The sequence below is a fragment of the Megalopta genalis genome, unplaced genomic scaffold (assembly GCF_051020955.1).
Source record: "Megalopta genalis isolate 19385.01 unplaced genomic scaffold, iyMegGena1_principal scaffold0020, whole genome shotgun sequence".
In the NCBI taxonomy this organism is placed as follows: domain Eukaryota; kingdom Metazoa; phylum Arthropoda; class Insecta; order Hymenoptera; family Halictidae; genus Megalopta; species Megalopta genalis.
The window spans coordinates 1,656,487-1,672,620 of NW_027476090.1; the positions used below are offsets into that span (position 1 = coordinate 1,656,487).

Here is a 16,134-nt window from a genome sequence, read left to right on the forward strand (position 1 = left end):
GGTACTAATTTTGACGTTATTATGTCGATATATGAGCCGTTTATTTTGAAAGTGGCATAAGTCACTTTTCCGTAATGAAAAGTGGTGATTTTTTTAATGTTTATACGAAACTATTTATACTGAGAAAAATATCAGTATCCTGAGATAACAAATACAAGTAAATCTTCTCGGAAGTTAACATCCATATTTTTAAACGTGTTAAAACGCAAACCCTTAAATATATCGACTTAAAAACAAAGTGACTTATGTCACTTTCAAAATAAACGGCTCACATTTATGTAGAAATTAAATAAATCGTTCGACCCATTTGTTATTTATACGAAAAAAAAAGAATGAAATTTTGTACGGACAAAATGATAAATCACTTTGAATACAAGATAACAAAAGCATTAAAATGAAATAAAATTACGTAGTTTGTTTATGTTTTAGTAATGTGTGGACTGCTCTTTACCTTGTACCACTTCAATCATCTAACTATGTAATTTTATTTCATTTTAATGCTTTGTTATTTCATATTTAAGGTGTCTTATCATTTCGTCCACGCAAAATTTCATTTTATAAATAACAGATGGGTCGAACGATTTATTTAATTTCTACATATATCACGTCGAAACTAGTACCTTATTTTGTTGTATATTCATTTCCCATGTGTTCAGGGTGTCCCAAAAATGTCTCGCAAACCGGAAATGAGCTCGCTTCTCTCTGTCCGACAGGGCCGAAGCTACGCGTAATCAACACCAATGGAGGGATCCAATGGGGCACCCACTTTTCGTAAATAATATTTGAATTCTTTTTAGTACTTCAATGTTCTGTTTCTTTTTTACATATTTCTGTGGATAATAATCACCAAATTGTGATATATTTCACACAAAAAATCACACCAGAGTATTTGGAGTTGGTAACGAAAGTATATTCTAACACTAGTATAATTTTGACTTCTACGCCATATAATTAAATAAATATTTAAATATATATTTAACGATATGTTTCAAGAAGTTTAACGTTTTGAAAATGATTATTTATTCATGATCGTATTATCGTTATAATTTAAATGATAAATGTATACATGATATACTTGTAATTCGAACAAATTCAGAATAAAATGAATAGTTTTTGTTCATTATTTTTCTTTTATTATTTCTCCATTTTTAATTTATGATTCACAGTTTGGCGATTATTATCCATAGAAATATGTAAAAGAAGGCAGCGCATTGAAGTACTAAAAAAAATGGCACGCCCCACACGCTAAGTGGGTGCCCCATTGGATCCCTCCATCGGTGTTGATTACCCATAGCCTCGGCCCTGTCGGACAGAGAGAAGCGAGCAGCGAAGCACATGGCGGCAAAACGTCGTGTACATGCCGACGAACATTTTCTCGATCTACTCAAAATGTACATCGTTCCGACACTTCTATCGGGCCGTTTCTTCTTCAGAAATGTCTACAGAATCCGATCTTGGGTAGAGTTTTCGTGCCGAACAAAGAACTTTCCGTAAAAATACAAAAATATTGCGGAGAAACTGCGCACGTCGACACTTTTTTAAACTTTGACATCAATTCATTGCTATTTAGGACCAAAAACAATTAATAAATTGCATGCCACTATATTCGGGAAACTCTCCTCTATCTTTTAACACCGATTAGAACTTTCTAACGTTTGCACTTTTCATGCAATACCTCATTTTTGTCGAAAATTGTGGGATTTTACAACAGTTCGTTTATTTAAAAAAGCTGAGGGTGATGGAGCAATTCGGTTCTCGGATTCTTGTTCAGGGAGTGAAGCTCTACAAGAGTTTCATAGTGGCCATAGGAACCCAGAAAAAACGTTTGATTTTGTCGGACAGTGTAATTGATAAAAAAAAAAAAATACAGTCACAGAAGGAAATTCGATCGAGTGGAATGTTGGACTAGCGCGAAGTTCAGGTGCCCGTAGAACCGAGCAACAGCGAGTGCCCCGGTAGAAACCTATATTTCAGTGGCGGATGGAGTGGTCATCCACATTCGCGATCCGTCGTACAGATAAAAAGTTAGATATTCACACAGAAACACGGCGGATCCACGTGTGTCGACCAGCGGCTGCACACGTAGACGTCATTTAACAGGAGCTTGTGCACGAGGGTTAGACGTGCGCGCTCCCTTGGAGCGGAGTTCCGCCTGCTGCCAGCTCACGGCGCGCCGTCGACGATGCAACGTTCCGGCGCGGCGTTGCCTTTCGTAATCTTTTTTCCCTCCCCGATCCCGAAGACTTTTCCACAAGAAAACGATGATGTTCGCTTTAACGAAGAAGGATTTTAGCGTAGCATCGTAGCGCGGAGAATATAATCCGATCGAGAGCCGACGCACACGGGCCGCTCGCCGGCCATTTTCGAGCCGCAACAGTCAATATTTTTGCCGCTTCGAAGACCTTTTTTAGGAGGGAACGTTCATATTCGCCTTGATGACGAAGGATTTGCGCTGCAGAAAACAGTCTGGACGGACACTGGCCACTTTCGAGCCACGATAATCAGTACTTTTGCCACGTCATTTTGTAAATGACGAGTGTGGTACGAATAACTGTTTACGATAATAATAATAATAATTTACGGTAATAATAATTTACAGTAATAATAATTACAATTAATAGGAAATAATGTTCTTAATGAACGATTTACGATTACCAAGTGATCCAGGAATAAATGTTGGGGAATGAAGCTGGTTAATGTAATCAGGGGACATGTTTAATTCAATAATCGTGGATCACGAAATGATTATGTTCTTTGTTATGACTGTCCAGAATTTTTTCTACTTTTTTCTAATATTGAAAATTTAGAGGAAATTGTTTTACTGTTGTTTACGAGAAATGCGTTACAGGCGTACAAATACTAATTGAACGCAATTTAAGTACTTCTTAATTCGACAGAGACGAAGTAATAATTTTGTAGTTAAATATTAATATATAAAAAATAAATATAATAATAACATAAATAAATAATAATAATAAATAATGAAAAATAAACAAAATATAATAAACAATAAATAATATATAAAATTATCCGGTCAAACATGCTGCACGTGCAATTAGCAATCCGTACGCTAAACAATCTGCAATAAAAATCGATGAAAGCCAAATCTGACACTGTTACCAAGCAACATTTATTATTCGAACACTCCAGTCACTCTGTATATCACGGACAATTTCCACTGTATTTTAATTTCAATTTTATTTTTCAATGTTTAAATTACTGATAAAACAGTTAAATAATATCAGCCTAAATAACCAAATTTTTCACGGTACATTTGTCCTAGAAATAGAGAACACAGCCGTGGAAAGAAGCACATTATAATCGCAAGAACGACGAAATTCATCGTCAGAATTATTTATCCGCTATGCTACAAGCTCTGTTAACCTGTCTATGCAATAAGAAACGACGTAAAATTTACAAGTAAAATGCTCACTTATTCGTTATCCCAACGACCGACGCGTTTCCTGCATAACGAGATAACGGGTGACTGTTATGGAAATGAGGGATACCGATCGCGCGAATAAGCGGATCAACGTTCCCGGCAAAATATCGTCGATAGTTACGATTGGCAAAGAAAGTATCGCGGAATTACGTGAAATCACACGCACGGAGGAAAATCCGTGTCTGCGGATTTCGTTAATTAATTATTCAACGGTGCACACTGAAAACCGGGAACTCGATGAATCAAGCGTTAATCAGAGTTTCCCTTCCGTTCACTCTTCGCAAAGCAATTGAAACTTTTAAAGTGTAATTCCACACCCGTTCCGTTGTACTTCATCCCTTCTCCTACAAGTAGCCTACCACTGCTATAATTTCAGTAAACGTCAGAATATAGAATTTAACTATTAAAAGTCAATAAATTAGCAGACACTTTTTTTCTCCGTACTTCAGTTTCAGTACGATTTTAATCGTTAACTATTCATTTCGTTCATCTGGCTAACCTATCCGATGTATTTAATCGACTATAATCTATCCCGAAAAGAAACAAGGAACTACTGTATAGTATTCAGAATAATTTTTCAGGAAATATGAACATTGAAAGTTGTTACGATTACTTCCATTTGTAAATATACAGTACCTAACATTATTATAAAAGGGAACTGCGGATTTTATGCATTTGTGACAGAAACGAGATTCGATCTAAAACAGTTTCGAAATATGAGCCGTTTATATTGAAAGTGGCATAAGTGACTTTTTCAACAAAATCGAGTTAATGGTAACACTAATTACAATTGAACGGTATCTTTTCATTTTAAAAAAATTTGCAATCGATAAGTTGAGAACTATTGAGATTTGTTCGACAGAAGTTTTGCTAATTAACGGTATAACAAACACGTTTATTTTAAAAGTGGCGTAAGTCGCAGTACTCATGAAATTAATTGCGGGGCTTAGTGTAAAAGAAATAGAAACGTGTGATAAGCGTGTGTGAAGTATTGTTTTGAATTATTTTCAGTATTTTTAACAAAGTTCCGATCACTGGACTTATTTTTATAAGTGCGAAAGAGAATAGTGCAGTTTTGTAAATTATATTATAGTGATGCGGCGGCTACCTCCAGACCCGCCAGCAGATGGCTATAAAATGTTTTATAAACTAACTTTAGATGAAAAAGATGAATTTCTAACCTTGGATTTGCCACCAAAAAGAGGAAGACCTAGGCGTTATTCACAAATAGAAATGGATCCGTTATACGCTGGATCTCGTCCTGTTTCTTCAGCAAAATACAAAGACACGATGGACTTGCTTAATTATATACCCCCAATATACCACAGTTATTTAAAAAATTTGAAACAAAACACGATTTCCGAGGACTTAATCACTCCTATCGATGACGAAAATTAAATTGAACTCATGCATTTTTATATAAATTACTTATACTTATATGTTTCAAAATGTACTAATTATTTTTGTATTTTATGAATATTAACATAAAAAATACTTAAATCAAACCTTTATATTAAATATGTTCATGGTATAAATTATTATTATATATGTAATTTATTCAACAATTTTAGTAAATCACTGTCCTTTCGAAACATCACTTCAGTAAAATACGTCGGACAAAATTAATATATGTCAGTCATTTTTCTAAACTATTTATTTTGAAAGTGGCTCAAGTCACTTTACCGTAATGAAAAGTGGTGATTTTTTAATGTTTATACGAAATTATTTATACTGAGAAAAATATCAGTATCCTGAGACAACAAATACAAGTAAATCTTCTCATTTACAACTTTCATTTTCTCATTTCAACTTTCTCATATTTTTAAACGTGTTAAAATGCAAACCCTTAAATATATCGACTTAAAAACAAAGTGACTTATGCCACTTTCAAAATAAACGGCTCACATATCCATACGTTATTTTCAACTGAATGAAATTATTGAAGAAATGAGGGGGGGATAAGTATGTTACCCAGATTACGTTGCTGATGAAAAGAGTGTTCCATCGAATCGACAATTTACCGTGTACTTCACGGTGGGAAATCAATCTGTTTCGGATGAAGACCCAAGAAGATCGTTTCAAACCGTTTGATCTGTTCATCTTGAAGGTGTCTGTATCGTCGAGTGACAACCTGGACCAACAATCAGCATAAATAAAACTCGCGCGCGGAGGACACTATGTCACGGATTGAAGAAGAAATTTTCGAAAGCGTTCTGTTCACGTTGTGGAATTTCGATGGAAAAAGTGTCATCCTTAAAAAGCCAGATCTTTTAGAATTCGCATAATAACAGTTTCACGGAAATGAATTAACGTCGAATAAAAGGAGCCGCGTGAAAAAACAAACGATCTTCGATCGTAGAAACGATCTTAGATCGTTCACTATCTATATATAAGTATTAAAAAAATAAGTAACATACATCGTCGATTTAATCGCAATAATTCTAGCATCGCGATATATACGGGAAAGAGCGAAATGCATTTTCTCCGGATAAAAAGTATACAGCCATAATTGTACAGGAAAAACTGATTATTACCGCGTTTCTTCCTAATCAGATAATTCGCCTGATTCCAGCAATTAGAACTAGAATGTCATTTTAATTACAATGCTGTCTATGTGTCCGACGAAAACCGCCTCTCTCCTATCGCGTTTCGCGGATATCGCGAGTCCACGTTCTTACGAAACCTGTCTTTTCTTACCAGCTGCCCACACCTCGTCGCAAACACCTTCCCTGTCAAGCCGTATTCAATCTTTTTCTCGCAATCGCGCGCTACAGTGCAAGAAACATTAATTACAATCATTATCGGGCTCGCGAAGTGGATCACCTATTCCCGTCGTCCCTGGCGCGGTACGAGAGCAACGAAAATAAGAAGAAAAAAGACGCGATCCAGGGGGGGAAAAAGGACACTCGCGAGAGGCCTAGCGTGTCAGGATTTTCGCAAGACCGTCGTCAACTTTCCAAATCGTTCGATCGTTGTCTCCACGAATGCCGCGACGGGCATCGAAGGGAAACGGAACTTTCGTAGTCATCTCGGGCCTTAGTTTCCGTTGCAACCTGCGAGGGCCCCGTGCGTAACCGTTCGCACGCGATCAACCGTGCGACGAAACGGAAGAAGGGGACCGATTAAGGTCGCGAGCAAATTGGTCGCCGCCACCGGCTAAGGTAGAGGGGCCCAGGCCCGCAAGACGAGGGAACAGGGGCGAACCGCGGAACAGACGGGACGAAAAGGTGGAAGCAGGGGCAGGAGGTGAACAGGTGGCGTGAGAAAACGAGGAGGACCCACATTGTCCACTGTAGAAGTGCAGTGTGCAGCACAGTATCGGCAGGATCCTGAGAACGTTGTGTCTCATGGCGATCCAAGAACATCCTTCACCGGTCCCAGCATCCACCGATGCATCTATAATTTAAAAAACATTAATCATTCGATTAGCGGTCGTTGCCGAGAGAGAGAGAGAGAGAGAGAGAGAGAGAGAGAGAGAGCGATCTTTGTCGAAGTTGTTGCAATGTTGGGAGGAAACGAATTCAACGTGAAATTAATTGGGTTAGTCACACGGATTCGCGCCCCGTTTCATTGCATTCCCATTTAACCCCCATCCGTGCTTCGTGTTAACAACTTCGTTAGTTCCTCCTAATTATAGATATCATAATAATAGATATCAACAATCAACTATAACAACAATCAATTATAGATATCAACTTGTCGTAATAAAAAAAGAAAGAAAAATTGTGGAGAGATTAACCCTTTGCACTCGTGTGGTGACTCCGACTCACCACTTAAAATTGTTACATAACGTTTCAAAATAATGTTGACATTGTCAAAGTTTAGATTTAAAACATTGTTAAGAGCGTAATTGTTGCGCGACTCCAAAGAGTCAATTTCATATGCATAAAATGCATTTTACCGTGTAAAGTAAAAACACTGTAAGTTGGAAAAATAATTTTATATTTACAATTGAAACAGCTTCGAGTGCCAAGGGTTAACCCTTTGTTGTATCGATGTTCCCTTTCTGGGGGCACAACGATAATAACGCAACGATGATTATGGTACAATTGAGGAACAATAGGAGAGAATTTACTGTAATTGTTTTATCAAACATTTTTAGATCATAACCGAACTAACGCAATATTTTAAGGTCATCTTTACGTAGCCACTTTTCTCCGCCCCCCCCCCTATTTCACCAAACATACCGCCACTTGCTTTAACTTATTTAACCTTTTAGGCACGACGCGCCACTATAGTGGCTTTCGCGGATGTCATCTCTCTGGACGACGCACCGCTATAGTGGCTTGCTCTAGTAGCTCACTCGCTCATCGTTTGAACCAAATAATCGTCATCATATGCATTGTTTGACACTTCTTTTGTCTTCACATCGATTTACGACAGTCTACAGGGTGTCTCAAAAATGTCTCGCAATCCGGAAATGGCGGGTTTCTCGGATCATTTGAAGCAGCTTCTTCCTTTACAAAAATGTTCTCCGAGGCACCGTTAACGAGTTATTAACGAAAAACTGTGACCAATAAGAATCGAGTACGGCTGACGCGAGGCGGCCCAGCCAACCAGCGCGCGAAGCCCAGTTCCGCTCATTGGCTCGATCGCCTCGCGCCAGCCGAGCTCGCCTCTCATTGGTCACTGTTTTTCGTTAATAACTCGTTAACGGTGCCTCGGAGAAAATTTTTGTAAAGGAAAAAGTTGCTTCAAATGGCCCGAGGAACCCGCCACTTTCGGATTGCGAGACATTTTTGGGACACCCTGTATATACAGACAGAATATACAGTATCAGACTCTGTAAAGGTTAACAAGCATCACCGATTTCAAAGGCCTCATTACACAATATCATGTTCTCCCAAAACTCTATAAGCTTCATTTGTATGCTCTTATAATCTAATCATATTAATTACCGCAGAAATAGCGATCGTTAATTTACTTCCTACGCGACCGTGTAAGCTTTATCTATTGTATTGTTTCCACGAAGTTTCACATGTGTGTACCGAGAAACCTTGCAGCCTAATCACGGCTCTACTGTTCTACTGACACGAGAAACTAATCGGCAAGCGACAGTTGCCCGAAGCGCCTTGACACAAGCAAACAATGTGCAACAACAAAAGCGAGTGTAAACATTTGTTGGATCGATGTCGGACGATCCAGTGACGGGGCCAAAAAACGAGCGTCCGTGTCCGCGACCGGTGAACATAACGCGTGGTTAGAAAGCATGCGAAAGAAACTACTTTATTACGTGAAACCTAGATACGTGGAACGACATCCGAATCCGGGAAGTGGGGGGTGGCGAGAGGGATAGTTCGACGATAGCGCGCGTTTCGAGCCAAAGATGGGCTCGGACGCTGAGAAAACCGTCTCTCTTTTTCCTTGTCCGACGGTTTCTCGAAATCCCACTCCGCCGGAACAAATCATTTTTACAATATGTGCACGTCAAGTGCTAAATACTTCCGCGAAATCATAGTGATTTCATCAATGGAACCCAAATCAAAAGCTTAAAATTGATATCACAGTGGATGCTACCGTGTCGCTTTGACATTTTAGAAAAAGCGAAGTTCAATTTATTCCAAAATGAGTTGAAACGAATTGAAATGAATCTAGTCAAAGATTAGTGTTGCCGATACGAAGCAAAAATAAAAAATAAAGACGTGTTCAAAGATAAAAAAGAAATACAAGTTTATTTGAATGGGTACCTGTACAAAGGGCTCATGTTGTGCGTTTCATAGTTCCCGCTTTCCTTTTCATTGTCAATACTCGCCGAAGCAATGATTACTCCAAGCAATATGTTTCAGGAATTAAATGCATATGAAATTGTTCGTCCAGCTTTGAAAATGAATTTTTGCGCTAATATATCGAGTTATAAATAATTTTCGATACTATTGTTCCTATCTATCCACTGTGAGTCACCGGGACTAATGAGTTTTTGCTTTCACTAAATAGATAAGGATTCAAAATAAATAAAATAAAATAAAATAAAAAAAAATTTTTTTTAATTGTTTAAAATAAATGTCTCACGAGAAAACGGAAGTTATTTACGACTCGGTCTTACGCAATTCAGTGTATTAATTGACGTCTACAAAATGCGTGAAAGTTGAAGGAATGTTAGACAGTATCATGCATCTTAAGTTCTCTGTTTTTAATTTTTAAGGTCGTCGAGTCGGCAGTCAAGGTGCAAAAAATAAGCAGTTGGTGCAACATGCGCCCTTCTGGTTTCTTTGCTATTTACTTTCTAAACTCAAAAGAGCGTGCGTTACATCAACTGCTTCTTTAATTGCTGCAACGCGCAATAAATTGTTGCCATGCTTTCTTTATGAAATATAATATACGATTTTTTTCTACGTACACACCTATTCATTCGAACCTCCAAGGACGAATGCCGCCATATTGGCAGGCATCGGGCATATCTAATTTCTAAAGTTACAAGCAAATAGTAATACTAGTACAAATACTAGTACTTTTAATAATTAATTATCAAATATACAAGAGATTTCAGTTTAGAAGAGGGAAATCGTAGCCTTAAAGTTTCTTAATTATTATACTGGAACAAAACAACGTGTCTTTACGAGGAAAGAAAATGGGGATTATTTATTAACCATCATCTTAAAATATCTTTAAATAAGTTACAAGCAAATAGTAATACTAGTACAAATACTAGTACTTTTAATAATTAATTATCAAATATACAAGAGATTTCAGTTTAGAAGGGGGAAATCGTTGCCTTAAAGTTCTTTAATTATTATACTTGAACAAAAAACGTGTCTTTACGAGGAAAGAAAATGGGGATTATTTATTAACCATCATCTTAAAATATCTTTAAATAAGTTACAAGCAAATAATAATACTAGTACAAATACTAGTACTTTTAATAATTAATTATCAAATATACAAGAGATTTCAGTTTAGAAGGGGGAAATCGTAGCCTTAAAGTTTCTCAATTATTATACTGGAACAAAAAAACGTGTCTTTACGAGGAAAGAAAATAGGGATTATTTATTAACGATCATCTTAAAAAATATCGAACAGAATGTGTAATTCACTAATTTTCACGGTTAAATAGGAAAATCGCTGGGAATCACCGGCGAGCTCGGAGTCCTCTTTATCTTTCCACGGTCCTGCAATTTGATCGATGAAAACAATCCGATGGGCTAATTACACGATGTTGCGCCACGATTCGAAAACAAGGACCCGGGAACTTTCTAATCTAGTTTACTTGAACGAGTTCGCCCGGTTGCATCGTGGATCTCTGATCTTTTCGATCGGTTCGCGCTCGGTCTCGCAATAAACGCAGAAACGGTCGGACGCGGGGCGTCGCGTCGCGACGTCACGTCGACGACGAGGCCTCGAATAAAGGATTAGCGGCGAGAAGCGGCGGTGTAATCACCGTATCCTTGTTAAAGTCGCCAATTACTTGTTTTCTATCGGCTGGAACAAAGCGGTAAAAAGCAACTGCCCCGCGAGAGTAAGCGGAAATAAGCCGAGGAACAGGGATTCCTAGTAGGGCCAAATGATTTATACGGGATACGCGAGCCGGATACGATGGCTATGTGGGCCACGGTACTCCTCGAATTCATGGGACCGTAAACTGAAACGTACTGCTATGGGCAACCGGCGTAAAGTTCTTCCCCCTGGCCAGCATTCGCGACGAGCCGCGCCGCGCCGCGCCGATTCGACGAGGGCTCGGATCATATGAATCACTTTGTTTCCTTCGTTACTCGGTTTTTCGACGCTTGATCCTTCGCACACGGTTCGCGGTTAGGTCCGAGCGAACATATTTGGACGGAAAGTAATCGCGTTCTTCGAGGAAGATTGAAACACGGAAATTGAATCTTTTATTAACCCTTTGCACTCGAGTGGTGACTCTGGGGCACCGGTTAAATTTGTTATATCACGTTCCGAGATCATTTTTGCGTTGACAAAGTTTAGATTTGAAAAGATCGTTGAAAGCGTGATCGTTGTGTAGGTCATGAGATTCAATTTCGCATGCATAAAATGCGTTTTGTCATATAAAATGAGAATACTATGAGTCAGAAAAATTCTTTTGGATTTAATAAAATAAGATAAGATTTCATCGAATTTAATAGATTTAATAAGATAAGATTTAATAAAATCAAATAGCTTCGAGTGCAAAGTGTTAATATTAAGGGTTAATATAATATTTATTCAACGATGTATCGACCATTTTGTTCTAGAATTCTTTCGCCGTCTTCCTGGTGACTGCGAAATCCCTTGTAGAAATCTTGTTCCTCATTGGCAAAAAGATCTCAGAAATTTTACGCGATGATCGAAATTACATTTTGAAGGCATTTACTTCCAAGCTAATCTACTTCAAGGACAAGTTTGTTTCACCTATCATGGTATAACACAATTATTGGGTTGGCAACTAAGTAATCGCCGATTTCAGTTACAGATGTCTCTCACTCTCATTTTTACGATATCCGTGAATGTTATATTATAAAATTATTATTATTATTATTATTATTATTATTATTATTATTCTGTTATTTTTGGAACATTGATTCACGATTCTGGCCTTAAAATGAAATAATAAGAAATGTGTGTTAAGTTAAAGGGTTGAAGGAGGGGTTGAGAAATGCGTGACATTTTCCAACGCCACGAAAATTCACTAATGTCGAAACTTGTTCATATAATTAACCATACGCACAGACGCAGACGTCATTCGCCCCTTGAATTTGTTAAACAGATTTGCACAAACACACCTTTATAGTTGGCAGAAGCTCGTATTACATACACAATGTGACCAATAAATAATTACTATTCGTGCTAGAGCATTAAAATAATTTCATTAAAATGATTTGTTATCATTTAAATTGTACAATTATTGCAACGAATGAACGATCTATCCAAAGAAGTAGATCTCTTTTTTGTTTATTTATCAAGCTATGAAACCCCGTACAGGATTATTAGCAATATATTTTGTAATATATTATTACAAAATTACTATTACATATACAATATATTGGGTTGGCAACTAAATAATTGCCGATTTCAGTTATAGATGTGTCTCACTCACATTTTTATGATATCCGTAAATGTTATATTATAAAATTATTATTATTATTATTATTATTATGATATTTTTTATTATCCGTGAATGTTAACAACTGGACAAATTGAATGCAGCGGTCAAGGAAAAGCGACCAGAATTGGTCAATCGTAAAGGTGTGATTTTCCAGCAGGACAATGCTAGGCTGCACACGTCTTTGTCCACTCGGCAAAAATTGATGGATATTGGTTGGGAATTGATGTTACACCCACCATATAGCCCTGATCTCGCGCCATCGGATTACCACTTATTTCGATCCCTGGACAACTCCCTTCGTGATAAAACTTTTAATGATGTTGACGCTGTAAAATCTCACTTAACTCAGTTTTTGGCCGAAAAGGATCAGACTTTCTACGAGCATGAAATTTTCAAGTTGTCAGAGAGACGGCAAACGGTCACCGAATAAAATGGAAAATACATTACAGATTAAACTTCGTTCCAAGTAAAAAAACATTTTTTATTTCATTGAACAAATCGGCAATTACTTAGTTGCCAAGCCAATACGAAAAATAATTAAAAATTGGCCTACCTTCTCTTTTCTCCGGGCATCCGATGTTCTTATTCTTATTTACGCGTAATATAAATTTTCGGAGGAAAATTTCAGACAAAACGAAGAAAGAGGAGTCGGAATGAACGAACACGGTTTATCAAAAGAAGTCGGCTAACGCTTGTCTCGTGACTGTATTTTTAATGGCATCTCAGAGCCGCCTGGATTCTCACTGTTGAACGGGTTAAAAAACTCTTGTTTCGCGTGAATCGATAGCGATTTTGTTAGAAATGAATTCAACCGTAATTTACTCGACGAGTATACTCGGCTCGCTTTTAATTGTGCAAGCGGAGACACATCTTCGAAGCAAGATTCCACCCTAAGGGCATAAGAAACCAGTACATCGCTACCACCCTTGCACGATAGACAAACAAGCGAACTGATCATTTAATTGCATTAATTCTTTCCGCCATAAAACATTAACGCTAGATTTACGGAATCCGTCAAAACAAATCCGGGTCACAAATTTGTTCATTTACGATTACTCATATCGCAAAAGATACATTCATGAGTTATTTATTCAATTTATATGTTACTCACGCGGCAAATGTTACAATAAAAATGAACAAATAATTCACAAAATTTCCAAATAAAAATCAGAATAAACGTCTTATCGTTACTTTCATAAACTAATACGAAACAGCTGTTTTTCGTGCTCCGTAAATCTAGCGTTAATATTAGGTCTACCGGAAAGTTCTGTCTGATAACGTCATTGCAAATTTCAATAGATATGCACAAATTCGTTTGAGACACACATTTTTGAAAAATGTTGCTCACAAATTGCCATCACGCTAGCAAGAGGCCATAAGTAACGACGGAAATCATATTGTACAATATATATATATAAATATTACTGAATTTATGAAAAATCTATTATTTCCTTTCATTTCTCAAACGGACAGAACTTTCCGGTAGACCTAATATACAATACACGTTAGAAGCTACGTTCACAAAACGTTCGAAATAACAAAACGCCGGACACATCGTTCCCCGGCGTTGCGCGTTAATTTCGATCAGTTTACTCACCACAAACAGCGTTCGTCGAATAATCAACCGCGCAACGCTCCAAGCTTCTTCGCCGCTCCGAGGGGTTCCCTAAATCGCCGCAAACCACCAACAAGAACTATATCTCCATTCAAACCATCACCGTTCGCGGGAACCGGCTACACGTTCACTTCGGTGTCATCCTTTAAACGAGAACCAAACACCGGCGCACACTTTCTGCCTCTCCACTTTAGGTCCCTCGGCATCTGGCGTCGGGGTACCCCATCGAGCTTGCGAACCTGTTTTCGTTCGATTTCTTTCGACCCGTAGGAGCCTAGGTTTCCCTCGAGTGCCGAAAATATATTTCTATACGATTCGCGAGGTTCCAGGCGGTCCAAGAGACCTGGCACGTATTCCGCACGCGGGACACCGGGATAAGACACTTGTCCGGCAACGGCCAGCAGGACTCGCCAGAACGAAACGCGAACGTGCAAAGAGCTCCGTGGTACGGCACTCGGGAAGTGCCCCATTGTTCGAAAGGGGGGAACACCGACGGCCAACCGAACGCCTTCCTGGCCCCGCTTCCGAGTAAGTATTTACTTTCGTCAGGTGGAAATTGCGCTAGTATGCGTGTGCCGCGAGCGCGCACGCTACCCTCCGCTTTCCCAGCCGCGTGAAAGCCGAAATTCGACGACGGCCGGGAAAACCGATGGCTTCCGTTCCGTGCCGGGGATCACCATTGTTCTTCGATTTTTCATCGGGACCTCGCTAGTAGTTGCCAGCTGTATCGACGCAGGTATCAGCGATTACGAAAGAATCCGTTTCTTTTTGGCGCGTTTCTGGTTGCTGTGGCCGAGTTGTGGACCTTCATGCGAAACGTTGTCCTTATAATTTTAGTAGGTCGAACGCAGTACAAGAAGTTCTCTCCGATTGTCCCTCAGCTTGTGAAGAAAAATCGACAATTTGGGGAGAGGGGATTATTCGTGCCTCGAGGCTCGATTTTGCAGTCGCCGATTGTCAATAACTATAAATACGAACCGCGACGCTCGAATAATCGTGACTCCTTTTCTTAACCCTTTGTACTCCGCCGTCCCCTCTCGTGGGACATCGTAATTCTAGCATATCACTCTAATGTCCCCTCTCGTGCGACATTAAAGTTTATTAGTGATTACGGGGAATTGAGTTATTTCAGCGCAACTTTTTCAGACATGCATGTTTCCCTGAAGTTTTCTCTTGAAATGGCACAAGAAATCAAATCAAAATATAGTAAAAAGCGGGTTTTGACGAGAACGTGAGAGGCGTGCTCACGACGGTGCGAGCACTTCAAAGGCGCCATTTGAAAAGAGCGATAAGGCAAGTTTGTAGAAGAAAGGTCGGTATGCGAACATAGCACGCACTGTATAGTGAGATTTTTAATCATAAAATCTGGTGGAAAAGATTTTCAAAGCTGAACTCAGTCTGGTTTGAAGCGTCGAGCGGTATAGATAGATCTAACGAGTGAGAAAATCGGAAAAGTGGTTCTTCTCTTGGTAAATAAATTGTTTGGTAAAAGTTTTTTTGGTAAATATCATCTTGTGAGTTAGTAATAACAATTAGAAAGTTTCAACCTATGTATTTATTCATATTTTTTATTAGAACAATGGCAAAACGTTCAAACACGAATGAGTCTCATGACACAAGTAGTAGCGAAGATGAGCTCCAGATAGACGTTTATACAGATATGTTAGAAAGACTAACTGTAGAAGGTTTTCTTCTACAGTTAGTCTATCGTTTTGATAGCAGCGATAGTGATATCGTCCAAGCAACAAGGCGACGAGAGAAAGAGTTCGCATAGATAGCGATTACAACAACAAAACAAAATTATAAAACAAACAATAACAAAATTATAAAAAATAAAATATTGATTTTTTTGCAAATTTCTCGATTTCAGCCAAATTCATATAAGTCCAATATCATTATAATATGTTAGTTAGTTCCAAAACCATACTAAATAATACGAGGGTCTGTAAATGCCCGTTTCTGCCGAAAAGTGGCGCCGAGTAGCTGGTAACCAACGTCCAGAATGGTTCGGAGTGTGCTAAGAGTTAAATTGCCCATTTTTGT

The 16,134-nt window shown here is 38.4% G+C and overlaps 1 protein-coding gene across 1 annotated transcript in view; it reads right to left on the reverse strand.

The window, feature by feature from the left end:
- The window catches only part of Cad96Cb (protocadherin Fat 4-like Cad96Ca), a 31,220-nt gene extending 15,909 nt beyond the window's left edge, over positions 1-15,311 (reverse strand). Inside the window, exons 1-2 of the mRNA XM_033477882.2 lie at positions 14,074-15,311; positions 6,725-6,838 (exon numbers count right to left, since the gene is read on the reverse strand). Coding sequence (XP_033333773.2) covers positions 6,725-6,791 — 67 coding nt within the window. The 5' untranslated portion in view covers positions 6,792-6,838; positions 14,074-15,311. The remainder of the gene's footprint in view (positions 1-6,724; positions 6,839-14,073) is intronic.
- Positions 15,312-16,134: the final 823 nt, after the last annotated feature.